This window comes from Pagrus pagrus (genome assembly GCF_965226575.1).
Source record: "Pagrus pagrus genome assembly, chromosome: 16".
In the NCBI taxonomy this organism is placed as follows: domain Eukaryota; kingdom Metazoa; phylum Chordata; class Actinopteri; order Spariformes; family Sparidae; genus Pagrus; species Pagrus pagrus.
The window spans coordinates 8,969,338-8,997,050 of NC_140200.1; the positions used below are offsets into that span (position 1 = coordinate 8,969,338).

At 41.3% G+C, this 27,713-nt stretch overlaps 1 protein-coding gene across 1 annotated transcript; it reads left to right on the forward strand.

Moving 5' to 3' along the window:
* The first annotated feature begins 1,262 nt into the window (after positions 1-1,262).
* On the forward strand, positions 1,263-27,243 carry fndc4a (fibronectin type III domain containing 4a). Its single transcript, XM_084376730.1, has 6 exons — positions 1,263-1,886; positions 12,881-12,996; positions 14,452-14,656; positions 21,349-21,438; positions 24,149-24,282; positions 26,240-27,243. Exons 1-6 carry the CDS (start codon positions 1,811-1,813, stop codon positions 26,279-26,281), a joined length of 663 nt encoding a protein of 220 aa, XP_084232856.1. The 5' UTR covers positions 1,263-1,810; the 3' UTR covers positions 26,282-27,243.
* Positions 27,244-27,713: the final 470 nt, after the last annotated feature.

Genomic DNA, 27,713 nt, shown 5'->3' on the forward strand with positions numbered 1-27,713 from the left:
ATGCACCATATGAGAAAAAAGAAAAATAATGTCTTTTTTTTATATAAGTATGTACAACTATTCTACGAGGACCCCCAAATGAAAGTATAAACCTCACAATTAGCATAATACGACCTCTTTAAATGTGCAATATGTAAGAATTGTCCACTTGTCATTCATACTCCAAACAAATAGCAGCATATCACCACATTAAACGCTAACTGCTGCTAACTGTAGCTGCTGTTAGCTCGTAAGCTCAGTTGACCGTGCAGCTAGCGGTCTCCGCTCGGACTGTGAGCTCGGAGCACCGGGGGGCTGCTGCTGTAGTTTACCATCAGACTATCGGCTGGTTAGCATGCTAACTTCAGCAGGTATCTCTGCAACATAGGACGTAGAAGTCATTGACATAAGGTCAAAACTGTGATTTCTTCATACTCGTTAATTTTTGAATGTTTTAAATTAAAATTCTTACATGTTGGACCTTTATCTGTGTCTACATGTCTCCTCTGGCTCATAGAAAACTGATGAGCACATAGAAACCATGGCAACACCTTAGAAGTGTGTGTGTATGCGTGAGGAGGACAATCTTTACTCGACCGCAAAATGCTTTGAGCGGTTCATTTAACAGACAAAGACGTTGAAAAGAAAGTTTCGATGGGGGGGCGAACAGGAGTTATTTCTGCTCTTTTCCAGCGGTTATAAACTCATATTTGTACGAAACCGATTTCTACATCCACCCATCTTCTGATTCATAACTAGAAGCCATTTAATAAGCAGTCTCCCACATATCTGACGCCTCCTTCGCACTGCAGTGTGTGCTGGCAGATCCCCTACGTAGAGGAGCAATCTGACATGGAACGCTCGTCCCATGAGGCAATGCACTCAGCTTATCAAAGCGATTCATCTCCCTGATAACATGGTGTGGGCTGTGGAAGGGGCTGCGCGGTGTATGATGGGTGAGAGGTGGTGTCGACCTGCTGCTGCTGATGGGGCTATGTAGAGGAGACAGAGGGCAATAGTTGAATACAGCACGCTTTAGTGCCAGTTTGGTAAATAAAGTAAAGCAGTGTCATTGAACACAACGTGAAAAAACACTGACACCAAACAGTCACACTCACCTCAAATGTGGCACATGTGAGCTTCTGGCATATGTGCTACTAAAATATTAAAGCAGGTGGAGGAGCTGCAGTGTGTGAGTGGGGAAGATTAATCATGCTACACTGAAAAAAGCTGCTGCACAGGGTCTTATAGGCTACTTCAGGGGCGTGCTGCCGGAAAAGGACTGCAGGATGACCAAACCCCCCCTCCTGTGCGTGAATAAACACCAGTCGGGTCTGAGCCGGTGAGCAGTGAGCTCCAGTGTGAGAACTTAAAAAAAAAAAAAAAAAAAAGGCGCTGCCCATGGTGCTGAAACGCCCCACGGTGTCCCCTCAGTCTGTGAGGGGACGGACACCGACGAGCCTGTGAGCAAGCGTCGCCTTTCCTTCCCTTCTTCCCATCTCCTCATGTGAACCCACCAGGCGCGATGGGAAGTCACCAGCTGCAGCCGCCAGACGCGTGAGAAACACGGACACATGGAAGGACTTGTGGATTTAAACCCCTGAATGACCGTGTGGGCATCGACAGAGAAAATGTTTTCCGGTCGCCACGTACTTTACCTGGTCGTCTCTCAACCGACCGGCTCGCGTCAGTGATTCGTTCATTCATGAAAAGGAATTTTCAACAATGTTCAAAGATGAACTGCTGTGATTTAGTTGCCCTTCAAGCGTAGGACGTCTGCGTGTTTCTGTTTTTCTTTTTTCTTTTTTAAGAGCAGCCACAGACGAGAAACATGGCTCGCCTGCTTGTTTTGGTCAACTCCGTGGTCCTGTTGCTTTTTGGCAGCGACGTGTTCTTGGTAGGAGCGAGTAAGTATGAGTCAAAATCTATTTACCGTGCACTTTGTAGCCTTGTTTAACGTGTCAAGTGTCGCAAAAAAAACGTCAGCAAGTTCACCGCTTTGTGCACCCTGGTGATGCGTTTAATGTCACCCGCTTTGTGCATCGGGACCCACTCACTCACTGTGTTGTGATCACAATACCAGCGTGTTAGAAGTGATTAGAAGACTTATCGATTATTCAGTAGAAAGAAAATAGTTGCAAACTGTTTTGATAATGCATTAAACACATGCTGCTTTTCTTTGTAATTTCTAATTGTAATAATGTATTGTGTTTTTTAAAGATGTCACTTTAGGCTCTGGGAAACTGTGATGAGCATTTTTCATAATCTTCTGACATTTTATAGACTAAAAGATGAATCAATAGTGAAAATAAATGTATAACAATGGGTTGTTATACCTGTCTTTAAAATCTTTGAATCATTTATAAAGAACAAGACAGTGTCTATTTAAAATATCCTTCGTCTTTACGATTTAAATTCATATTTATACAACAGCATTAAGAATAACCTTGACAGTTTTCCCTATTTGTGCGTTTGATTTTGCAGATTTACAGCAACAGACCTGCAGATCATTTCCGAAAGAGCTGCCCTACAGCCACATTCCCAGCCTTTTCCCCTTTGTGTCCTCTCTCTTGGAAGGCACTTCTTTTTAAATCATGGCACTATGTGATTTATAAAAAACTCTCATTGGTTGCCAAAATACACATTCTGCCACTCGCTCCTCTAAATCAATGTGCCACAAAAGCACCAGCTGCAGAGCCAACGCTGCCTTCAGTGAGATTAGATGCGAGTGAAATCACCTGTGGTTATAAGGTCTCGTTTAAATGATCATTTCTGCGTTCCTTCCATTGCAAGACTTACACTTTATGATTCTTCACTATTCCTCTAATAGATATCTTCTCTATCTCCCCGTGCATGCATCTAAAGTATCTCTGCCTCTTTATCTACCTGTCTACCTCTATCACTTCCTCCCTCCCTCGCCTCTCAAGGGAACCGAGTCCTACATGCGATAGTGCCTTGAGAGAATCAGATTGGCACTTCACTGTCTCTGTGGGTGTGTGTGTGCTGCGCGCCTGATACAGATATTCAGAGCTTTTGTCATGCTCCGAGCTGACATGTGAAACGCAAGAGCATCTCTGATCTCGGCGGAGTTGCGAATGCAGGCTGTCAACAGCGGGAGAAGCTACTGTTGGAATAATGAACATGGCACTCATAAATATAAATTTGGCTGTTGCAATGAGCTTCAAAGTAAATGAAAATAAATGTTGGGTTCATTACTGCCAGCCCTATGCACGCTATGAGACTGTGGGATTCACTGTGACACGTAATTCGGAGGAAGGTCTGAATTAATTAAGTCTCACTTGTTCGTGTCGAGGTTGTCCATGAAAATTTCAACAACCCCAACAAAGAATGAGCTTTTCAGTGAAGTCTCCCAAAGGTAATAGAATGAATGGAATCGCTCGATTATTTTAAAAGTGATGCTAAAGATAGGAAAGGCAGATGGGGAATGCTAACACATAATGAAGCCTGTTTTTCTTTCATCTCACTTACTGGGATCAGTTCTCAAAGCTTTTCACTCGTCCATTGAGCGAGCTTTTTCAGCATGAGTCATGATTACACAATAGGGCTGCACAATATGGCAAAAAATTACAGTTGACATGATTCACAATTAATGAGAATAATCAGATTTGCTATTTTTTCTACTGAAAAAACTATTAAAATCGTGATTGTGTGACATTTGTTGGGGTATGTGCCAAACAAACATGTGTTCTCACATCTGGAGAACAAGATTTGCAGGCCAGGGCGTCTCTGCAGCACTATAATGCACCTTTATCACAATATTGCAGCTTCTGTGATTGGGATGTTGTCCATATTGTGATTTCGATAATATTTTGATTAATTGTGCAGCCCAATTACGCAATAATCTACATAGCTCGCCCATTCCTACCCCCAATGCGTCAAAAACAGCAGCTTGGTCACTGGCCCTTGGTTTGACGCTGTAGTTACCCCTCAAGCATCAGTTCTTGAAGTGCCCCTCCAGTGTAGTGGTATACAGAGCAACATAAGTCAGTGGGCAGTCGGGATGGTCGGATGGATAATAAACAGAACTTTAGTATGATCTATTCCGAAATCTAACCAAGTAGTTTTGTGCCTAAACCAAACTAAATAAATTTTGTATTTAGTTACTTTTAGTCACTAAGTAATTCTTGCTCCTAAACCTAACCAAGTAATTTTTGTGCCTAACCAAACCACAACCATTTCATAACATTAATAAAAGTCCAAAAGTCATAATATGTCATAATATGTGACGATGCATATTTCGTATAATTGCTAACGTGACCACGGAGCCCTCACGTGCAAAACTGACACCAGAGTGGTAGACAGAGCGTCATCATTTGAAGCTTAAGGCCACTGACCAAGCTGCCGTGTTTGACATGTTGATATGGCACAGGTTTTTAAAGCTGGTTTGAGATTGTAGAAAGAACAAAAAGGCAGAAATGACATTTGAACCAGATTCAGCACTGGGCTTCCAATATCAAATAGTCATTGAGAAAAAAAAACAGTATGAGTAGCCTTTCCAAGTCAAACAGTCCAAACTCACAGAAGATGTTTTTCTTGGTCCAGACAGACAAACAATACTCAAACGTGTACCCATATTTACATTCAGACGGCCTGAAAACAAACTAGAAAATTAATCGTGCATTAGGCCTCACCACAGCTTTAGGCAGTGAGCAAACGTGCAATTTATTGGATTGATTTGGATGGCCAGGGCTCATATCATTCTTCAAATTGGCAATCTGCTGTTCATAAACCTGGTGACACATTCTTGACAAATAGACGTTATGTATTAGAGCTGAATCCATCAGACTGAGGGCCAATGTTTGCTCATGTCGTCATAATTTAATCGCCTGTCACATGGCAGACAGTTTACAGATACACAGATGGAATAACAGCGGCATGTGGGAAGAACTTTTATATCAGCATTTCGAGTATCGTACAGTAGCTCACACTTGTTAGTGTCTTGTTGAGACGTCTGTAAAAACCAGTCAACACCCACTGGAGCCAGTAAGATTAATGCAACAACCTGTTCATAAATCTGCTCCTACGCGTCGGTGCATGCCAGCCTTCACAGATTTTGAGATGATGAAGTCATGTTAGCTTGTGGCTGAAAAGCTTCAGGGTTTGGCCGGTGATTACATTAACCTTAGCCTGTCACCCGGTCCCATCTGGTCCCACTGCTGTATCACAGCCTCTCAGTCTGTGAGAGAGAAGACAGAGTGTACCGACAGGAAGAAACAGTAAGTGCTCCTACTGTAGGGAGGCTTTAAAATGTATAGGAAAAAAGCCTGGGATTTAGCCACACATGGCTGGACAAGTCCTTCCATCTGTGTCCGGATATACTGTTGTTGCTGCACTACATATATACCTGGTGGCGAAGATCACATAAAGTCACTTCTTACATGTAGCATCAAATGTGAAAGACAGGCAGGTTCTCAGTTCGAAGATGAAACAAGAAAACAGTCTTCAAAAGGTAATATGGGGGCAGTGAGCGAGTGTTGCGACTGAGTTAAACCAGCATGACATTGCTTAAGAGCTCCACTACCAGGCAATTTGCAACACGGAGGCCGGCAAGCAGCTGTGTGACAACCTCCTGCTGGGCACAGGAGAACATTTAGACTTCCCACGACCGGGTTTGAAACACATCCAGACGAAGCCGTTTGAAGAATGACTGGGCGACATGTCGAAAATTCAAGGCACCCGTTATGAGTTATTGCCTTTATTTAAAAGACATCGGTGAATACATTATCTATATCACAAGGGACTGAGACATTATTAGCATTAGAGAGGGATTACATTACAAGCAACCCTTCAAACTGTCACGAGCTTCAAGGTAATTGAGAGTGAAATATGATCGATAGTAGAGGAGGGCAGAGCCTCAGTAAACCATGGTGTTTTGCCTCTTAAATGTTCGATGCGATTTGAATGATTCACCTCCGGGAGTTTTATTGTGTTGTTGGCGAACTGATCAATCATTCGAAATATATTTATAACTGAACAATGAGCACGGCACTCGTTCATGTCAAAACAGATATTGCTTGTACAGCTAAGAAGTAGCAGCGTCTGTCTCTGTCTGAGACGTTTATTGAGTCATAGAGCACTGAGTTATAGAGCTGTGTCACTTTGTCGCACCGTTAACTATAAATAAGTGCACAGGCTTTTAAATTGGTTTCATCATGTATAATAATTAAAAAGAAAGAAGGGTGCAAAACTGTTAAAACAAGTTACAAGAAGACGTTAATCTGCAGAGGATTTCTGATTGTAACTCGAGCCTGTTAGAATAGGTCTGACTCTGATAGCACCCTTTCTTGCTAAAAGTGGATGCAAATGCACAGAATTACAATATCTCCTTGGCCTCTGGATACAGTATCTGTCCAGTCTCCCTTCTGTCAAAAATGTGTTTCTATTGCTGAATGTTTGAGCTTCACTGTGTAGAATGAAGAGTTTTACACTTGATGGGCCTATAACATGCATGATTTGTGACATCACAAATAGTTTGGGAAGCCAATCCTGGTCCAGTCATCAGCAGACAGCAGGAGACGAAAACTTGGTAAATTTAGGGATTTTTACCTCCATAGAAGAGGTTATGTTTTCACCTGTGGCCATTTGTCTTGCTTTTGGCTTGTGTTTTTTTATGTTTATTTTATTTAAGGTTGGCGGCATTAAGAAAACAAATAAAAAACATAACACATAAGCACAAACTCAAGTCAACTCACACAGCCACCAGACCATGACAGCTGTCCCTGGCAGGTTGATGGCATATGGAAACATACACACATGCGAGAACAATTTATCACGTGGCATATAGGCACAGATAAAAGCGCTTCAACACATAAGCATTTGAATACAGACAAAAGCAAAAAGCACATGGGGCGCCCAATAGCCAGATGGTAGAGTGGGCGTCCCATGTGCAGAGGCTTTGCCCTCGCTGCAGCGGCCCGGGGTTCGAGTCCAGCCTGGGCCCTTCGCTGCATGTCACCCCCCCTCTCTCTTACCCTGCTTCCTGTCCTCTCTTTGAAGCTGTAAGTGCAGACAATAGTACTTGGACATAGGACATTAGTAAGACATTATCACATTATTCTGTGAAAGTTGGTTGGTTTGTCAGCAGAATTACACAAAAACTAATAAAAGGTTTTCCATAAAACTTGGATGGATGACGGGTCTCGACCCAGAATAGACTTTTGTTATGGGTCCGGATAAAGGAACATATCCAGGAATATGGATGGATGGATGGGTGCTCTAAAATTTTGAGTGATGCAGGTCTATCAAGTTATCGAGCTATCGGTTTGATATTGGATTAGGCTTGACTGAATTAAAACGGGACTGTTGGGCCTTAACGGAAGTATGCGTTCGACTGAGTTCCATTCTAGTTCATGTGGTAAAAATCATGCCAGGTGCCTGAGGTGCCATTTTCATGTATATGCGTGGAGGGGATCCTTAAGGGCCTTTAAACAGTAACTTAAATTGGAGCTCCCTGGGTGCAGAGATGACATTTGCATTTGCTCGAGAGTGCGATCATTAAATAACCCAGGCTAATAAATCAGGTGCAAACAAGAAACACAAAAAGGCAGCTTTGTTGCATTTTACATTGGCTACGCATTTCAACCTTAATGCTTTTCTTCACGCAGCATCAAAGTAAACACAGAAATGGAAATCGTGAAATGGACATGACATGTCATCTGTCAAATTGAGGTTGTAAATCCGACAGGTGATGTGATGATTTTCCACTCCAGCTCATTTTTCTTCTTCCATTTAATCAGTGTGTCACGGTTATCCAAGGTTGTCTATGATCAAAGGCTGCGCAGCCTATTTTATCGAGATAAATAAAATCTTTATGTTAGACGATAAAATACATCTCCAGTGAATCTCTGCTCTGATGCTGTGAATATACAGCAACCATTACACAAACTGTACATAAATCAGGATGTATTGCACAATTGTGCTTTGCCAGCAAATATAGAGGACAAAATATATGATGCCATGGACATACCTCACTCTGACAAATTCAAACTGGGCTCCTTTCCACGTGGCTCGTCTTCCATTCAGAGATCCACCTGCACTTTCACTATCTCTCTGTGCACTTTGGTTAGATACGGAGTAGCTAATGCGCAGGGCTTTGGCTGTATTCGCTATGATTCATCCTGGCAGTGCGCCCACATCCCAAGAGGGTCTTACCATTTGTTTGCACTGACACACGCCTCGGGCCGCTTTGACCTATTGCTGTTTGATTTCAGATCTTATGTAACCCATTCTGTGGAGTGGGGCTTACTCAGGACACGTGGCCGGCAACAAATATTGAAGTATTCACAATGACACTTACTACTGCAGAGGGGAACATCAAACAAGCTGGAAGGGAACACCGGGAAGAGGATTGGACTATTGGACTACATATCAAAATAAATATTTGCATTAGAAAATCACCTCATCTGTTGTCTAGCCAACAGTGAATAAATGTCTGAGACAAGAGTATTTTTTTTTATATTTATCATGACCTGCTGATATTAAATGAATGAATACGGTAATGTAAGATAGTAGTTTCTGTTCTTTATGTTCTACAGTCCAGAAAGGCACCTTACTCAGGCGCCTCAAGTTGAAAACATACTTGTCCTGCTCAACCGTGTGCAATAAAAACATCATATAGGAAGAGGGCACTCATACATTAGTGATGATTCATGGCCTGCTTCAACTGAACCGTCACTCGCTCCATCACCAGTAAATGACCCGCGGAAAATGCATCACAGTTGCTGGCTGCTTTTTATGCCCATGTGTGGCTGTCTGTAACCCCCATTACCTAAAGGACAATGAGCTTCAAGAGAAATGAGCGTGTCATGTCGTGGATAAACGTTGCAGAGTCTGAAGAGTGTGTGCGCTGTACGACACGCGCTGATGGCAATTTAGGCTTGATAGTGTTAGATCCGTCATTACAAAAACAAATGAAGATCCCTGTTGTTTTGGCAAAGTGTGCAGATGCAATAACCGAAGCTGCTATGTGGATTGTGAAATGTGAGCTGTTCATTGTGAGAGTTTTAGAATGAGATATAAAGGGAAAAAATGAAATCCTGGTATTTCAAAGCGAAATGCAACATCTGAAGAGGGACTTCAGCCAGTTAAGCCGAGTTTCCACTGCAGGAACTTTCCCTAGGTACTTGGAACCTTTGGGAGAACTTGACGCGTTTCCACTGCACGTTAAAGGGTCTAAATTAACTTTGAGGGGACATTATTTAACCCCTTAAAAAGTCCCTGCCCAGAGGTATTGCCAAAGTCTCCTTTTAGCCAAGTCGTGCCACTCGGCGACGCCCCCGGGCAGTTGTTTCAGGCTAACAAGACCGGGCCTCCATCCAAATGCATGGGGAGGGAGCCAGAACTTATCGGTCAGTGGTCACAGGGACATTAAAACTGCATGTATCGAATCCCAAGTCAAAAAAAGTTTTCAAAGTTTGGTGATTTTGCCCCAAAATAAGGTTTAAAATTCACAACAAGAACTTACGGATCAATCCAGAACGCCAAGACGGCATCAGCTTTAATGTCTTATTTTTGAATAACCTCATCTTTCTTAGTTATCCTGTGCATTAACATGATAATCCTCCTCTTCCATCCTCATTGGGAAGTCCATCTGCACCATTGCCTTTAAACTGTCATGAATCTCAACTGTGCACTCACATCGGTAGAACATGATTGGCTAATGTTGACGAAGGTTCTCAGTCGTCCAGGTGAAGTGCTGTATCGTAGGCAACTGGACGCGTTTCAGTTTCTTGAAGACGTTTCACTTCTCATCCAAGACTTCTTCAGTTCTAACTAACTGAAGGGGAGCTGCAGGCTTTTTAAACTCTGTGTGGGAGTGTCCTTACAGAGTTGTTAAGAGCTCACAAGTGTCCTTAACGACTCTGTAAGGACACTCCCACACAGAGTTTAAAAGCCTGCAACTCCGCTCCAGTTAGTTAGGACTGAAGAAGCCTCTTGGATGAGATGATTGGTTCATATAAATTTAGTCAGGCACAAACAGACATGTAACAACAACCATCGCTCGGCGTTCGACAATGGATTAATTTGCCTCATATTCGCAGGTCTTGTATGACTCATTCACCATCCCTCCAAAGATCAAGGACAAAATACACTTTATGTGACTTGCCCTCCCTCTTAACCCATTGTACCCTTATCTTAACACATTGCAGCACCTGCTTCCATAAATAAGCTCCTCATTAAATGGATAAAATGAGACAGCCGTAACCTCCTGACCTCTTCATACCAGTGATACCAACAACCAAGCCTACTCTCCTCCCCGCTCTCTACGTAGTTGGAACATTAATTTCCTCTCCATCACAGGCTAAGCATTAGTCTGGCCTCTTGTTCATCTTATACGCTGCCCTGTGCAAAACCAATCTCAGAGCGTGTCATGAGCCCGAGGAACCGAGCGTCATGCCTGTGTTTGACCTTGACCCGCCTCCTCCCCCCAGTGGTTCATAATGCCGAGAGAGGGAGACTGATAGCCTCTTCTGACCCGAGGGTCTTGAGATCTGCCTCAATGTCACCCTTTGCACCGAACACAGAGGCCATCAGTGATCGTCTCCGAGATAAAACGAGCAGAAGTGCAAGAAGCGAAAGCGACAGTAAGAGAGGGAGAGATAAAAGGGCAGACGCGGGGAGATAAGAGGAGAGAGATGTGAGAGACCGATATAGAAAAGGGCAAATCATTTGAAATAGCTCCCAATTTCATCATTTTGTCTTTCATCTTTCTCTCTCAAGTGCACTTTTTGGATGAATTATTGTCCTTGAAGAGCACAGTGGGCTGTCATTTCATGACAACTGTGTTATGGGTTATTACCAACGTGCCCCGTGAGTTAATAACAGCTTTTGAAATACAAATTGACTGTACAACAGCCAATTAATACTCACTTTGCAGCGAACTGCTACAGAGAGCTGTAAATTGCAATCTTACTACTGATACTTAAAGAGCAGCTGTGATACTGTATGTATGTTATTCCCTCTTCTTACGTACAGTATATCTATTGTCTTCTTCAAGAAACCATTCTCTTTGCCATTATTTTTCACATATCTGACACCCCATTATATTTCCACTCACTCGAACCTTTCAACATTTCATCGGTTACTTTCTGTGGCAACACACAAAGTCCATTAGACCCCACGTTAACCACAAAAGCCCAGAGGATGGCCTCCAGGTCCGCATCTGCTCAGCCGATCCCATCTATCCATCTGACCTAAGCGATCGGTTCGGAGACTGTGAAGCCGTACGGCGCCCTCTATTAGATCTGTCACCCTCTGCTTCTCCTGGCTTTTGCTTTCCCAGGCTTTTGTCCCGCTTCGCAATCAATGTGTCCACCAGCAACCAAATCAAGATAGATGGCTGCAATGTGACTGGGTGAAGAAAGGTAACTCTGTCCGAGGGAGGTGGACATGAAACGGCCACCGTGGTTACTTTAAAAAGGCCAGTCTGTCAGGGTGACAGACAAGGCTGCTTAGAGGGAAGGAGAAAGTATGTGACAATTTAAACACATGGGATTTTTAGTAATTCTGCAGGTTTATAATAAAATGCAAGTAAGCAGTTTATTAAAACAGCTGGTTGACGAGTTAATTGAGGGAAAACAAGAACAGAATAATAATATCAAAGCAAATAGCAAAGTGGTGGTATCCAATTCAGAATGAGCATCTTTTTGCAAAAATCAATTAAGCTGATGAGGTAAAACAGTAAATATATATCGTGTTTGTACTGTTTTCAATTGAGTATATGTCACAAAGGATTAGCAAATGATCACATTATGTTTTATTTATGTTTGAAACAGCGTCCCGACTCTCGGTACAGGGTTCCACTTTTAAATCAATGTCGGCCTCCCCTAAAAAATAGACAATAGACATTACAAATGTTGCACTAACTCCAGAAAGTTTTAATAACGTCATTTTCACTGAGACTGCCTTTGAAAACAGCTGTATTTGTGACAGTATGTCCTTGTATGTATTCTATAAACCCAGGGACACCAAACAAATGTCCCAGTTTTGTGATAAGCAATGCAAGAATGAGTCCGAAAACTGATTAGCATTTTTTTCTCTCCCGAGTTTTCGGTTAGATGCCTGAAATAAGGTCTGTGGTTAACACAGGCTCAAGAGATTTTCATGTTTTGTTGTACATTACAACAGAGATAAGTATTACTTGTTGTGGAAAAGGCTGTTGCTAAGTAAGGGCTAAAAGAGACCGCAGAGGTTGTCTGGGACATAAAATGTCATTAAGCTGAAAGCTTGGCTCATGTACTCACAAGTCTTACAGGTAGACTTTAGCTGCACATTATTCTGACTCTAACGTGTGTAGTCTGGTTGTGGTGATTGAATTTACGTTTACATTAGTGGTGTTCATTTGTGAAGATTATCTTGCTGAACAATATGAGTAAGCATCATAAACTTGTGTTTGCCACGTAGCATTTCTGCAATAATCCAAAATCCAATTGAAAAATCCCACAGCAACACGGCTGTAGTTGTGTGATACAGCAGTTGAGATGGCAACCTGATGGTTTATTTGTCTGAGGACAGTGGCTCAGAAAAAAGTGAACGGGAATGTACCAGTGAAACTAAACTCCAAATCAATGCAAAATCCACATAACGCAGGTGCTCCAAAACTACAGAAGGGTGAACACAGGTTAAAAAAAAAATGGTATTTTCAGTTCATTCCACTGCTTGTCCACATAAGACCAAACCGGTTAATGTACCATGATGATGGTGCTGCTGAATTTTGAGAGCACGACTCAGTTATTCACTTTTAATTCAAAACAAACACCTGCAGTGCGTTCTGAGTGCTGACTTACCAGATGCAGCGTGAACACAGATGGCATGGATAATGTGATATCGGGAAAAGAGGGCGGATTAACAGACCCCCCTGTTTCTGTTTCCTTTCCTCCAGACCGGCCACCAGCTCCTGTCAACGTGTCCGTCATGCACCTGCGGGCCGACTCTGCAACTGTATCCTGGGAGGTTCCAGAGGGAGACATAATAATCGGCTTCTCTATCTCGCAACAGGTAAGTCCAATAATGTTGTAATGTAAATCAGGTAGGACGTGGACAGGTTAGCAGATCGCCCACAGAACGATAAAATTGCCTCGCTTTTATTCCTGGCTGGAGCCATTTGCGGTTTGGCATTGAGCCTTCAATTTTGTTGGCACACCAGCAAGCCAGCAGGCAGAATGAAGAAGTGCACCTGGAATCCACTTTCATTCATGTTGCATTTCTTGACAGCCTGTGGAACATATTGAGATATAATGGCTTCTGGTGACAGAAAAAATATGTTATGGACAAAGAAATGATAAAATATTTAATGACTGAAGTCCATGGAGGAGCTTTTGTGAGCTCAACAAACACCTCACCATGTTTCTTGGGTGTGTCTCGCATACCGAGTAAGACTCCTGGTAGAATAAAGATGTGTTTTCGTCTGGATGTATATGCCGAGGAACACCTTAAAGTTTGCTTAGCATGCAGGAAGACTGACTGAATCTTGCCTTCAAGCCTCGAGTTAGAATAAAACTCGGCACGGTCGATTTGTCAAGAGAAAATAAGGGTGCAGCGGGAATAAACAAGAGTGCGTGGAGCTGCCAAACAGCATTTTTTTTTAGGATGAAAAGATCTGAAAGGCTTAAAATAGGAGAGCCAATGAATGCAAACACTGGGTGACAGAATGCCATATGCCGCTGTAATCACGTATATCGAAACATTATGCAGCCGTGTGAATTTGCTCTTCGCTCACGCAACCGATGGGCTGTATACAACAGCCGAACGTCTATGCTTAGGACTCTTCGTCACGTTACGCAGCTGAATTCGAACACGTTTGGCAATTGCCTTGAGTGTATACTGCGGTTTAATCATTGCATTATTCACTGTTTATGGAGAGTAACAGGCTTTTTGTGATCACATCTTTCAGTCAAGAAGGACCGTAAAAACACATAAAAAGAAGACATCTGGCCCGAAGCCACTTGAAGTGCAGATGGGCTAGAGAGCACACTAAGAAGGGAGCTCTGCATAGGAATAATTCTCACAGCTCCGGGACTTGATTGCTCCGAAAACAAGGTCAAAGACAAAGACATTGAGAGCTTGTGACTGAAGGAACTCACAGTCTAATTTTTCAATTTCAAGTCAGGACTCCATATGGTGAAAATGAAGTGCCAACTGTTAACATAATAAAAGCCTCAGCATGTTGTTCTCCCGCACATTGATTTTTTTCTGGTTGGTCACCTCCGTTTCACATTGTTGTAGCACATATAGAGCTTCATGATTGTTTTACCACGCTGGAGGGGGAGACATTATTAAAGCAATACTGTCCTCTCTTTCACAGAAGAGAGTGTCTTCCTTAGGGTAATATTTACAGGACAGGTGTTTCTGTGTCACCACCTTAATCCACTCATTGCCCACTGTAGTGATTATTGCATCGACTCATTAGATCAATCAATCGTGTTGCTCTCCATCACTCTTTTCCATCCTTAGAGGCAGGAAGGACACATGCAGAGATTCATTCGAGAGGTCAACACTACCAGCCGCTCTTGTGTTCTCTGGGACCTGGAGGAGGAGACGGACTACATAATCCAGGTCCAGTCGATTGGCCTGTACGGGGAAAGCCAAGCCAGCAAGAAGGTCCATTTTCGCACCCTCAAGAAGACAGACCGCTTCCCCTCCAATAGCTCGAATCAAGGTAAGCAGCTCTGAGATATAGGCTCTGTTGTGTGGTATTACAGAGCTGTATAAGTTATACAAGGTGTTAGGATACGCAGGCTGTTTGTTCTGGTGTCCTCATGAGATTTGTTAATATTAACATAATTATGTAATTTAATTGCCAGCTAAGTTCAGTTAGCTCAGAATCTCTCTTCAGGTAAACAGCATGTTATAAAGTTTGTCAAAATCCAGTATATTGACGAGGTCACAATAGGTCACTGCAGCACTTTTTTCACTGTGTTTAATCTCCGTCTGTTATGCAACATAATACTTTGCTTTTAATTCTACGGTACATAGTACAGCCAAAGGCCTCTTTCCCTGAGGCACAGTGAGGAGCAACCCATTACGGATGCTTTCCCTGCTGTTGTGCTAAAGCCTCTCTCGGCTGTTGAATGCTTTTAAACACCCTGACATTGAAAATGAGGCACAGTAAAGGCTAGTGCCGGCATAAGTGCAGGTAACCTGAATCCTCCTCTCATGGCGTCCCTCTGAGGGGGCTCTATGTGCTTCTCGCAGGTTTATTTTCTCCTAGACACCAATTCATTATTGACAGACTCCTCAAGCGTGGCTTCAGGCGAGCTCCTCTGAATTTATGCAACTCTATATCACTCCGGGCGCCTAATCAGGATTCTGACACACACTCTAAAACACTTTTGGATTCAGTGTCTGGCCTCAGCGTATGGGCTGTGGGAAATATGAAGAGCGTGACCAATAGAGAATAAGTTCAGCGGCTCTCAATTTCTTACAGCACAGATGAGGAAAGAGTAAGAAAAAAAAAACGGCTTTCTATTATAAGAATTTTGGGTAGAGTCTCCATTTCAGGAGGAAAGTCCTTCACTAATCTGTATTAGTTCAGCCATGATTATGGGATGAGCCAAATAAATTTGACATTGGTCTAAACCCAGGCCTGACACTTCAAACATTTTTTCCCCGTTATCCTATGGCCTGGTTGAGGTTGCAAATACAGGAAGTGCTGATGCAAGTGACTCATAAATGTTGCTCTTCAGCTGACTCAGGTTTGGTACCATTAGTTAAGCTGGCAAGATCGGCGAGAGAGGAGGAAACGAATTCAGGCTCAAGTTCAACACGCCGCGCTCTCCATTAAGCTAATTCAGGAACTGGCATTACACTGCTTTCTTGCTGCTTTACATCAAACACTCAGGATATTATTTTCTGTACTTATTTTTGAAGTTAAAAGCAATGGATTTGAGAAAGCTAACGATATCTGAACGAAGCGCTGATCGTGAAAAGACTTAGGGTGCGTGCCCTACCACTTTTTGAAGACTCTTAGAAAAGATCCACTTGCACCATTAATCAGGATTCGTTGCCCCCTATGAGTCATCCAAGTGGGTCAGAAAAACAGCCCATTCAGTGGATGAGCTTCATTTGTGGGAGTTTGTTTTTGTAAGTGTAGAGGCAATCAGTGTCAGCTTTCCATAAATCTACTGCCCGCACCGCTGACTCCTCGTGGCCCAGTTTCAAAGTCCAATCGCATTAAATTTCTTTTATGTAACTCTTGTCAAGTTTATCGCTCAGCTTCTCTTTTCATGTTTGGCTGTAAATTGTGTGAATTTTGTATTTTGACTCTGTTATTGTTGGCAAATTTATTGTAGACACAATGCACAAATCACCTAGGTCCACACATAACAGCTATGACTAATGCTCCATCCCCTTTTTTAGATAGCCTATAAATATTGTGATATTTTTATCTCAGTTTCAGATAAAGACTCTGGCTGAATGATTACAGAGACAAACAAAGCAACCCAATTAACTCTTCCAGTGTGATGGAAAATTACACCACTGATGTAATCAGTAAAACAACATAAAACAGTAACACATAACGAACAGTACTGTCTGAGGCTTCAAATAAGAAAGTTAAGAAAAGTTTTTTAAAAAGTGCCACACAAATAAAGTTATAATTATTAAACCTGATTCATGTGAGTCTTGAGTAGATAAAAACACGTGCGTGCTAATTGTTTGAAGATTTATCGGCTTTTCATCCATGTTTCCAATCCTGTATAAACCACTAACAGTATAAAATATGGACAGTGCTTCCAGTTCTGAAAAGTTGAGGGTTGACAAGATGCTACCACAGCGTGTCTTCGGTTTTTCAGTCAGATCCAATCGGAGTATCCTCGACAGCTCCACCCTCTTATACAAATATGGTCACATCTATGGTCACAATGTCCTAAGCCATAAAGTTAAAGAAAGCAAGAACAATTCCTGGATCTGTCCCTTTATCCAGATCCACACCAGAAGTTAATTGGCTCTATTCTGGGCCGAGACCCATCCTCCACCCAAGATTTGTAGAAATGTTTTCAGTAGTTTTTGTGAAATCCTTCTGACAAACCAACCAACAAACAAACAAATGAAAACATAACCTTCTTGGCGGAGGTAAAAATGTTTTTTATTCTAATTCAATACTGGAAATCAAGGTCGTTGATGGTCATCAACACGAGCAAACAGACTTTTCTTAGTTTTCTACTTCATACTGCTTTGAAACAACAATATTGATTCCTTCCACCACTGAAGATGAATTTCCTTTGTTTCCCCTTAACAAGCTTTTACCTGCTCTGAAAGGATGTTTACAATGCTTCCTCCTACAATAACAACATATGTATTCCCCATAAACCTTACTGCATCTTAATTTTAATGTGCCATTTTTTGTTCAGGATCTTGCCGCTGACCATTGTTCCCTTAAAAGCCTTTTTAATCTCGCTGGCTCCGGCATCGCTGGGCCATTTCAGAGATCCTTTGTCACAGCCAAGTGCCTCCTATCGAAACTAAATTGATTTGCAGTACGTACCAGGCATTCTGGAGAGCTAGAGGGATGATGCTCATGAATCAATAATGCTTTTATTTTTCTGCTCAGTGCAATTCTCTTTGATAATGTGATTACACATTAGTGCGTATGCCACTGAATCTATACCTGGCCAGATTCAAAATCCATCTATTTCATATAAAGCCTTTCCTGGCAAGATACCCGCCATGTATTGCTGGAGAATTTGAATTTAAACAGGCTACTGTGCTTATTTTCTTTCCCTCAGGATCAATATGTCAATTTCAATTCCATTAGTTTCATGGAAAGCTTTGAATCAGAGTTTATATTTCTGCCTGCCCTTCAACTGTGCATGTTGTCCTGTGGTTGGAGGAGCAGGGTTCTGGCATTAAGATTCTATTAGTGTTCAATAATTTCGACAACATTTGAGTACGTGCATTTGCAAACTAAACGTGTTTTTGAAGAAGTAAAACTGAATTAATTTCACAGGGGTATCATCCCAGCATAACAAAGGGAGTTTTCAAAATAGAAGAATACAATACTTATTTGAGGTTTGTGATAAAAGTGGGACAATTACGATGTTACATTTGTTTGTTCATGGATTGTGATGTCGATACAAAAATCTCCAAAAACGTTATATAAATCATTCCCCTAAGAAAAGACGTGAAACTGCTTAATATGTCACCTGCTGCCACCGAGCTGTCAAGCTGCTTCACACAGGAGAGCAAAAAGAGAATATTTTCAAAGGATGAATGCCTTGAGCAGTCAGAGCTAACCAGGTAGGAGGTCCCCTTAGACACAATTACTGTGTGATACTTCAAAGAGATGCCAAACTGTCTGTGCTGAGTCAGAAGCTACACCTAGGCTCCCCCATTAACACATGAGACAAAAGGTATCTTACACGCTGTTTGCTCTCTGCAAAATATTTCTTTTGACTTCAATTTCACAACTTTCCATAATGATATCAGAAGTGAAACGACTGCTTTATTATAGATATGTTTAACATTTACCACATTAAAATGTCTAAAAGCGACTCTACCTTTGCTACATATTTTGTTGAGGTGTGTTTATATGTTCTTACATTATCCCAGATTTTTCCAGCAAATGTTCAAATAAAGAAATCTGTGCTTTTATTCGCCTTAAAAGTGCCTGTAGTTTCTTATTTACCTTCTTTCAGATAGACTGATGGGCCCCGCGCTACTTCATGATGTCATCAAATAACATCTGTTGTTGTTTTTGTTGTTTTGATTGATAGACACCTTACGGCAAGAATCTTATTATGAGCACTTAATTTATCTGTAGTTAACATTAAATGGTCTGCAACTCTTTTGATAGTTGATGAATCCTTTAAATTGTAACATATTACCTAAATAAGTCTTTTCAGCTGTGATGATTTACTGCTTCATGTTGAAGGTCAGTAATGAGTGTCTATCCGCGGTATACTTACAGTAAAATTTGATTTATTCGAGCCCAAGGGAGAATGCTTGTGTTCTCTTTGTATGAGCATGTTGCACAAGTGGCCGCCATAATGTCTATGTGCAAAGTGAAGAACTGATATCTCAAATTTGCTCTTATTTGTTCTGATTCTCACTCATTTTCTCAAGTTCAGTAGCAGGAAGGCTGTCGTACGGTGTAATAAACAGCGTTGTTCAAGTTACTGAAAATAAGTAATTACAATCCCAATCACTTTGATAAAAAGCACGCTCACACAGGCTGAACTGCCTCAGTTACCGTACATCATAAACCGGAAAATCAGGGGAATAGGCTGCGTTTGTCTGCTATCTTCTGCAGTTGTCCACAATTTTGCACTTTAATTTGAAAAAGTAATTACAAACATCTCTAGTTACTGTCAAAAGAAGTGGGATAGCAGGAATGCTCCCAACACTGGTAATAAACCCTCCAAAAAAACTCAATTGCTCAATCTCACGCTCACATAATACGAAAATAAATCACATGATGCGTCATTGTGACAGCAGTACAGCACCCCCGGTGTGTTGTTACACTGTTTCCCGACACAGTTCGCAGCCACAAACAACGTCCAACGGGATTTGGAGTGAGCAGAAGGGAGGTCGACTAATTATCTCAACACAATCTCTTTGGTGTGCACCGCAATCTCCATCAGCAGAGCATCACACAGCATACTATATGAAATATGTATGATACATCAGCAGGACATGTTATTCAGGTCATCTGGAAATCCTCCTCACTCTCTCTGAGGTATGAAACCTATTCCATCAAATATGAACACATACATGATGTATCGGTGTGCTGCATGCACCAAAGCACTTTTGAAGTAACATCGGGTTGTTAAATCAACTAGAAACACTGTAAACAAGAACAAGAGGTTCAGCTGGAAAGTCTTGCAGAATACAAAAGCCTCAAAGATACATTCATTACTGAAAAGCCTCTGATGTACTGTCATACTTCTACAAGCAACTCGACATAACTTGAATTGGTTTGGGACAGACAGAGGACATAAAACGAAGAACAACTTGAAGGAGCACTGATCTGAGCCCTGATCTGACATTTAAGTGTAATACGAAGCCTGTTATGAACTCTGGAGCTCACTGTGCAATGGGAACAGCTAAAAACAAACGGGGGAGCTGAAAACAGCCATGCTTGAAATTATTTTTTTTTGTCAATGCTGTAAGATCACGAGTTGAATATGTGAGGAATGTGTGCATTTCATACTGTACTCTTATGAATCTTGAAAAATGAAGTTGTTTTCTCATGATAAGTCATCGCGTTATCCCGATAAATCGTAAAACAACATACAAATCAACTTGTGATCTCGGGAAGTACGCCCCTTCTGGGCCTCTGAACAATTTTGAAACTTGCTTTTTATAAATATGGAAACAATTAATGTGTATTACAGAACCTGTAATCTCAGTTTTTACTGTCAATTGTATAAGGAAGTTACAAACAATGTGACTTTTTAGACCAGTTGGTGGACATGGCCAGAGTAGATAATTGAAATTTAGATTAGTCAACTCTGTCCTGAAGATTTGAGTGTGTGCTACCGTTAAACCTTTGGGCATTCAGCGGTTGGAGCATATGACAGCACAGCACAGCACAAAATTAAACACTAGGAAGGCTCATCCTCAAAAATGACCTGCTGTTGTTTGGAAAAAAAAAGAAAAATACTGTGCTGTGAATATAGTTCCTTCCACTCGTTGAGGAATCCGTAGCCCCAATCTGACAGGTTTAATTACATATTGAATAATCAGCATCAAGCACTTTCCTGTGATTTGTGGTCATGTTAATTGCCACTGCGATGCGCCCCCTCGCTCCACTCGCATGCCCAGACACACTACTACCAACTGGAAAAACGTGGCAGTGTAGTTGACCCCGCTCCCGAATAGCTATCATGTGAAGAGAGCTGACGGCCTGGCATCCGGGGCCAGTTTCTTGACAACTTGATTCACTAAAAGAGGCAATTGGGAAGAGTGGCGTCCTGGAAGAGGTCCATCCATGCGGGTAAAGAGATAGTTTGGGGGAATGGAAATAGGCTCATAGTCAATCCACTTAAAGGAGGATTAATGCTACAGGAATGACATGTGGTAATGCCCGCCACATTTTCTGACTACTAGAGTTTTTCGTTAAATGGCAGAACAGTCATGAGGGATAAACAGCCTCCATTTCTGCCCGTCATCGTATGTATCTTATCTCCGCACGCTACACTGCCTACAATATGTTAAGGTTAATGTTCAGCTTTCACTGAGACACACTGGTGCTTAAATCCTACAGTAATGTTTGAGCCCATTGTTTGTCACGTGGATTGCAATTTAATGTGTCTCATATTTTGTCCCCTTCATACAAGGACAACATATTCAGCAAATTGTATTCGGTATACTGTGTTGAATAGTCTGTATTCACTCTGTCCTCTCTCCTAGATGACCCCACTGTGCAGGGCCTGGACAAGTCCCGGCATCTACAAACGGGAGAGATGATCATAATTGTGGTGGTCTTGGTCATGTGGGCAGGTAAGCTTGAATATTGTGTGTGTGTTGTTACTGCTTAAGTCAGAAGAGAAAATAACTGCACGATATGGATTTTTTTATCAGCCGATAACGATGAACGATAATTAGCCGCGCTTCATGGCCAATACCAATACGATAACCGACCGTTTTGTATTTTAAAATGACGTTCCTTAACTGTATATGCACTCCTGAGGGTACGGAAGCAAACAGTGATGATATAATAACATTTAAGTCAAAATCAGATGACAGTCGTTGGGCTGCCTGTGTTGCCAGGCCACCGATTGTCAAATCTGACCTAACTGGACCGGATAAAACCAATTAGTCAAGCTTTTTAAGTATAAAAATCTGAATAAATAATAACTAAAGATATATTTTTTTTTAAGACTTTACTTTTGAGTGTTGCATATTTATTAATGAAAGTTCAATCTGAGTGAGAAATACTTTAAAAAACAAGTTTTCAGGCACTTTTGCTACCGTAAATAACAACAAACCTACAGAACTCTGACTTAATATCAGTATCAGTGCTCCAGCTGAAGCACATGATTAATGTTTGATCTATATTGATACTTTAATGTTGAGTCTTTTAGGACGATGCAGTAACACGTGAGTCTTACTCCTTTGACCTTTTGAAGGTTATTAATAGGCTGATTTTAAAATCCAATAAGATGTAATATCTATAAATCCAGTGTCAAGCATCAGAAGTTATTGATCTGTTGTCATCAGTAGTGAAATTACATTGAAATCCCGCTTAATAAGCTAAAAGATAATTGGACTTCTCTGCAAATTGTCAACATTTGTCAGTCTCATTGATGGAGACTAATGATGCACATCAGAGAGAGGTTTCCCACTGTAGATCAGCCTGTAGCCACATCAATACATTGACACACAAATCAATAAGCCGCTAATAAATACACAGACAAGTCATTACGCACAAGACCAATAGGATCCCTAATAAGTGGAGTTAGAGTCCAAAAAAGTAAAGCACCACACACTCAAATGTAACAAATGTAACTACTCTGAACATCCCGTCTCTTTTGGGCTTTTTCACATCGGCGATGTCAGAAACACATCACGCTCTTCTGAGCATTCTCTGCATCCGAGCTCTCCATCCCAGTCAGATTTTCTCCTCCTTTGAGGAAATGTGTGCTGATTAATGAAGTGTTGAGGCACAATGAGAAGTGGCATATCTGACAGGCTGCCAGGAGCAGGGTTTCCCGCCCCCGAGCACCAGAGTGAGATGTTAAATAATACTAATGAGAGAAACCAAAGTAACACGGGGGCTGTGAAGAGTGGGAGTGAGAGAACAAAAAACACCTCATGTGGTGGCGTATTCATAATGGACTGCTCATTTGCAGCCAGGCCAGTTTGAAGTCAGATGTACCTTGTTCTCTCTTCTAATTCATCATCTGCACGACATAGTTTGTTCATTTATGTATTTATTTGTTCTTTTCTGTTGTTTTTTCCATCGTTATCTTTTATCTTTTATCGCGGTACTTCCCGCTGCTCGGTCTAGCGCTGGGGAAAAAAAAGAGAATGTAATTATAAGCTACTCAGGTAATTGCTTTGATTCGATGCAATCTCATCTGCTGTATTGTAAAATGTTTCTGTGTAGTAAGTGGCAGCTGGTTAGTGGTTAAAATGTAGTGAAGAACTGAAAAACAGCACCTGTACACACAGGCGAAATACACACCGATGACTATAAAGCTATATTATGACATAAAAATATATCCTTCTTTGTAAAAGTATGTAGCTTTTTTTCCCAAAAGATATCAGCTTTGCAATGTTTATTCATTTTGTTTTTTACTTGGGCTCAGGTTAGTTTTTGATTGAGCTTTAAAAAAATGTAATGCAATATGTAAAAATTGTTTGCCTGTTGAATTCACACTCCAAACAAATAGGTGGCAGCGTATCAACAGTGTCACCACCAACTCCTACTAACTGTAGCTGCCGTTAGCTAATTTAGCTCAGCTAGCTATGTTAAGTGGCCACTAATGGATATTGGTAAACAAACTTGCAACATATGACCAATAGAAAAAATGCATCTGATCTTCCTCCTCTTCGTTACAAAATCTAAATAATGTTCAGTGTGATTGTTCAATGGTAGGTTGTTTTATAGTTGCAGTGATTTTGTAGAATATCATCATAAAAGCAGACAAATAACACTAATTACACAAATGCATGAATGTATGACGTGTAGCTTCAATACTGGAGCACACTTACGTCATATAAGTGTGCTCCAGTATCGAAGCTACATGTCATACATGAATAATAATTTGGCAATTAAATTAATTATGCTATGCTACTCGCAGTTTTCATTACCCGAACTGTATATCAGTTTCTGAATATTTAATGGACATTCAGTAGAGCAAGGAAGTTAATTGCCCCTCGGATATAAATAATTTTTTTTTTTTTAAATTGAATTAAATTGATTCATTGTGACCATACGGTACCCATCCAAACCGGAGGCAGAACTGCATCTGGCAGACTGCAAAATGTGAGAAAACAAACCCTATGGGGAATTACTGTCTTCCAAGCTTTCAGATAAAGACGCGGACATCGCCGTCCCTCGGGAGCAGAATTCCATTATCCACATGGCCTTTCAGCGTGCTCCGTTAGAGGAAGTGGTGACATGTCTGTGAGTGACAGTTGCCGCCCCATGACTGAATTCCTATCCTCTTTTCTTGCATGTGTGTGTGCGTGTGCGCGCGTGCAGCTGTTATTGCCCTCTTCTGCCGGCAGTATGACATCATCAAGGACAACGACTCCAGCAACAATAAGGAGAAGGCCAAGCCGTCGTCCGAGAGGAGCACGCCGGAGCACCACAGCGGAGGGCTGCTGAGGAGCAAGGTGAGCATGACTCCTCTGAGTGAATACACTATGGTGTCACAATCACTTCAGCATTTTTGTCTGAATGAATTTGCTGCATACTGAAAAACACACACGCCGTCCTTCTCCACGTTCCCCTAACACCTTTTAAGCAGCATCCATATAAATTACTGTGTTGTACTGTACTGACATGGCATGCCATGTGCTTTTCCTATTGTAACATGTCAAAATGTTTTTCAGTGCAAAGTCTGCTGATGATGTGTACATGCAGTGTTTTTGTTTTTGTTTTGCACCTTGCTGCAGAAACACTTTTCCCCCCAGTGAATAATAAAATGAACGTAATCTAATCTGTGAGCTCAGCCAACTGCCATCAAGAGCCCGCCACCTCTTTGGCACTTCACAACGGCAAACTTGTTTACGCTGGATATTAACGTGATTACTGTAGGTTTGTAGAATACAGGAGCATCTGGCTCTGCTGCACAGGCTGGAAAAACAAAAAAGCTCCAATATGCCACAATTAGGGACGGATTCATTGCGAGATGATGCTGGGTGAATATATATTATCTCGTTCCTGAGGGGCAATCTATGAAGCCAGATTAGTGGGTGAGCGAGGTATGTTGAGCCTAAAGCCACCATCATAACAACCAGGTTATGTTCAGAGTTTCTAGAGTTTTTAATGCGACCAAATGAGGCCCTGTAATCACAATAGCACTTACTGTGTGTGCGGCGTTGCAGGTTTCATCAATCAGTGATGGAGTGATCTAAGCAAAAATATTGTTTTATTTAAAAAAAATAGATTCAATCAATTGTATTCACACATGTATGTACGGTAAATCTACATGTAAATATTTACCACTTTGTGGTACATGTCGAGTAAACATTACAGTGAACTCTTCTCTAAACTCTACATAGACAGCACTGCTGCTGCGACCTTATGTACTGCATGTATGTAATTTTATCCATTTCAAAGGTGAGACCTTGTATACAGTATATTGTTGCAAATCTGATAATACTCTGCTGGGGAAAAATACATCTTGTATTCCACAGTAACAAAAAAACATACAGCAGCATGTCTCAGTGCAGAGTTGGTTAAAAAGTTGAAATCGTGGGATGTTCAGTGGTAAACAAAATAATGTTTGGTGCTTTGAAGGATATGAAATTGAGTCACTGGTGACGTTTTGGATATGTGAGTAATGCCTTTAAAAAATAACAGATAGCAGTGGACAGATTTAACCAGTCGCAGCTCAGTAATGAGGCCGTGACCGAATCGATAATGTGTTGTGAGTGCTGACCTCTGCCGAGGATTTAACATAGCAACGCATTGAGTCGTCTCGTTTAAATTAGCTGAGGGGCAATCGTTCGCGTTGTGTTGGCTTATCTCTCCGTCCAGTCCTCATTAGGTGGTGTTGATCTGATGTTCCTGTCAGAGAGGTTCTGACGAAGACTTCAGTAAGTCTCTCTCGCATCAGTCAAGAGTGCAGTTGGGTCAGTTTCATGCAAGCATAAGTCCTTCAGGAACTAACACACACTCACCAATGGTTGATGCAAGAGAGAGGAAGAATGGAGGCTGATCAGGGCCAAATTTTTGTCAACTAAAAAAAACATCTTATAAAAAAAACAGCCTATAACAATATAGGTATATTGATCTTTAACACTTGAAAAATATGTAACTAAGAAATATGTTTATAAAGTAATACATTCTTACAGAACCAGGCTGTTAAAAAGAGAGATTTCGAAAATGTAGTGACTGAAGAAAGTTTAGTAACTGAGAAAATAATGTACTACGCCTATTTACTACACTGGCATGCAGATTATTAATGACTTCCAGCATTTGAATAACACTACCTGGGTTCTTGGTTCCGGTTTCTTCATCCAGATATAGTATTCGATCATTGTTTGTCTCTCCATGGTCAAAGTGTTTTTTTTATTGACGAGATGAAATATTAATAGTGATTCTTTTCTCTCCTGTCTGTTGCAGTTTCATCCTTCTGTGCCGTCCATCAACATCATTGAAGTTTGAGAAGAAGGAACCCGACCCGTCAGAATCCTCTCTCTCTTCTACCATCGATGCATTCCCGACCTTTCTCACTGATGAGGGAAAAAGCTGAAAAAAATGTTTCTGTGGGTCATCATCAGTGAATAAAGGTTGGCAGAGGCTGTCTTGCAAAAGACACACATGCATGCACAGAGTATTTGTTGGAAAACAATAAACTACAGACACACACCCCTATACACCACCGTACAGTACATTAGCTAACAGAAACCTCCTCCTGCGGGTTTGATTAGAACATAAATTAATGTTAACCGACTGTGCAGTTAACACTGATGTCTTTGCCAGGTGCTTGGTATGTTATTGCAATACAAAACACACAATATGACGTATCATCTCTGGGAGGCCTGTCTTCATGACTTTAAATACGCAGTGTATTTTTGATATCGGCATGTGCGATTAGACCCCACGTTCACCCGCTGTGGGCAACTCAGCTTTAAATAAACCAACGTTCCTCATCGCATATAGTGTTAATATATCGTCTGATCACGTGTGTGCATTATCCGAGTGCTGCGGGAAGATTGTTAATATGGAGAGAAGCAAATATATCCAAGATCCATTTGTAAGAGCCACCACAACAACATGTAATATTTTCTAATTATTGAAATTAAACCTACCATTTTCTGGATGGCATTGTATTTTTTCATATTTCATACATAACAAACATGATGTCTGTACATATTTCATTCATTTACTAAATGAAGTTGCATGCAGGTCATTTGCCTGTAGGATAGCATTCGATGTGCATTCAAAGTTAGATGCCAAAAACGGAGAAATAAACACGATTGCAGTACTGTGACGCTGTTAATGTTTCCTTCTATTTTACCTGCTTTTAGAACAGGACGCCATCTTTTATCATCCAGTAAATCTTGTACATTTCCTGACAATTGTATTTCCTGAAGTGTAAAATAAAACTTTTGAATGTCCCATTACTACGTTGCAGCTAATGTAATAGAGTCTGTCTCGCTGAAATGCATACATCACTTCCACTGTGCACAAACTGCTCATCAGCTGTTTGCAATTTGTGCATTTATTGCTGGCCGAGAGTTACAGTTCAACAGAAAACCGCACTGTGCACAAAATATGTGCCAAGTCGCATCACACGAAGTGTTTTAATGCAGGTAATACTTTGCGAGTGCAACAAATTAACGACATAGTTAAAATTAGTGTAAACTCACTGCCTTCAGTTCGAGGTACAAAACACATACAGTCCATTAAAAGTGATGCAATAAATCCTGACGTGTACAGTATTTTGTGCACAACGCTAGCATTTTCCCGCTCCGGCTGTATTTTTTGGATAGGACACCAGGTGCATTACATTTTAGACAGCCCCTTTAAATGGTTGCAATAATTTTCCATTTGTGTTCCCTTAAAGTACCCTAAGAGACCACAGTTAATCTGT

Coding starts and splice junctions, on each gene's coding strand:
- fndc4a (XM_084376730.1), top strand. CDS start 1,811: ATGGCTCGCCTGCTTGTTTTGGTCAACTCCGTGGTCCTGTTGCTTTTT. Junction 1,887..12,880: donor CGTGTTCTTGGTAGGAGCGA/GTAAGTATGAGT, acceptor CCTTTCCTCCAG/ACCGGCCACCAGCTCCTGTC. Junction 21,439..24,148: donor GGTCTTGGTCATGTGGGCAG/GTAAGCTTGAAT, acceptor GCGCGCGTGCAG/CTGTTATTGCCCTCTTCTGC.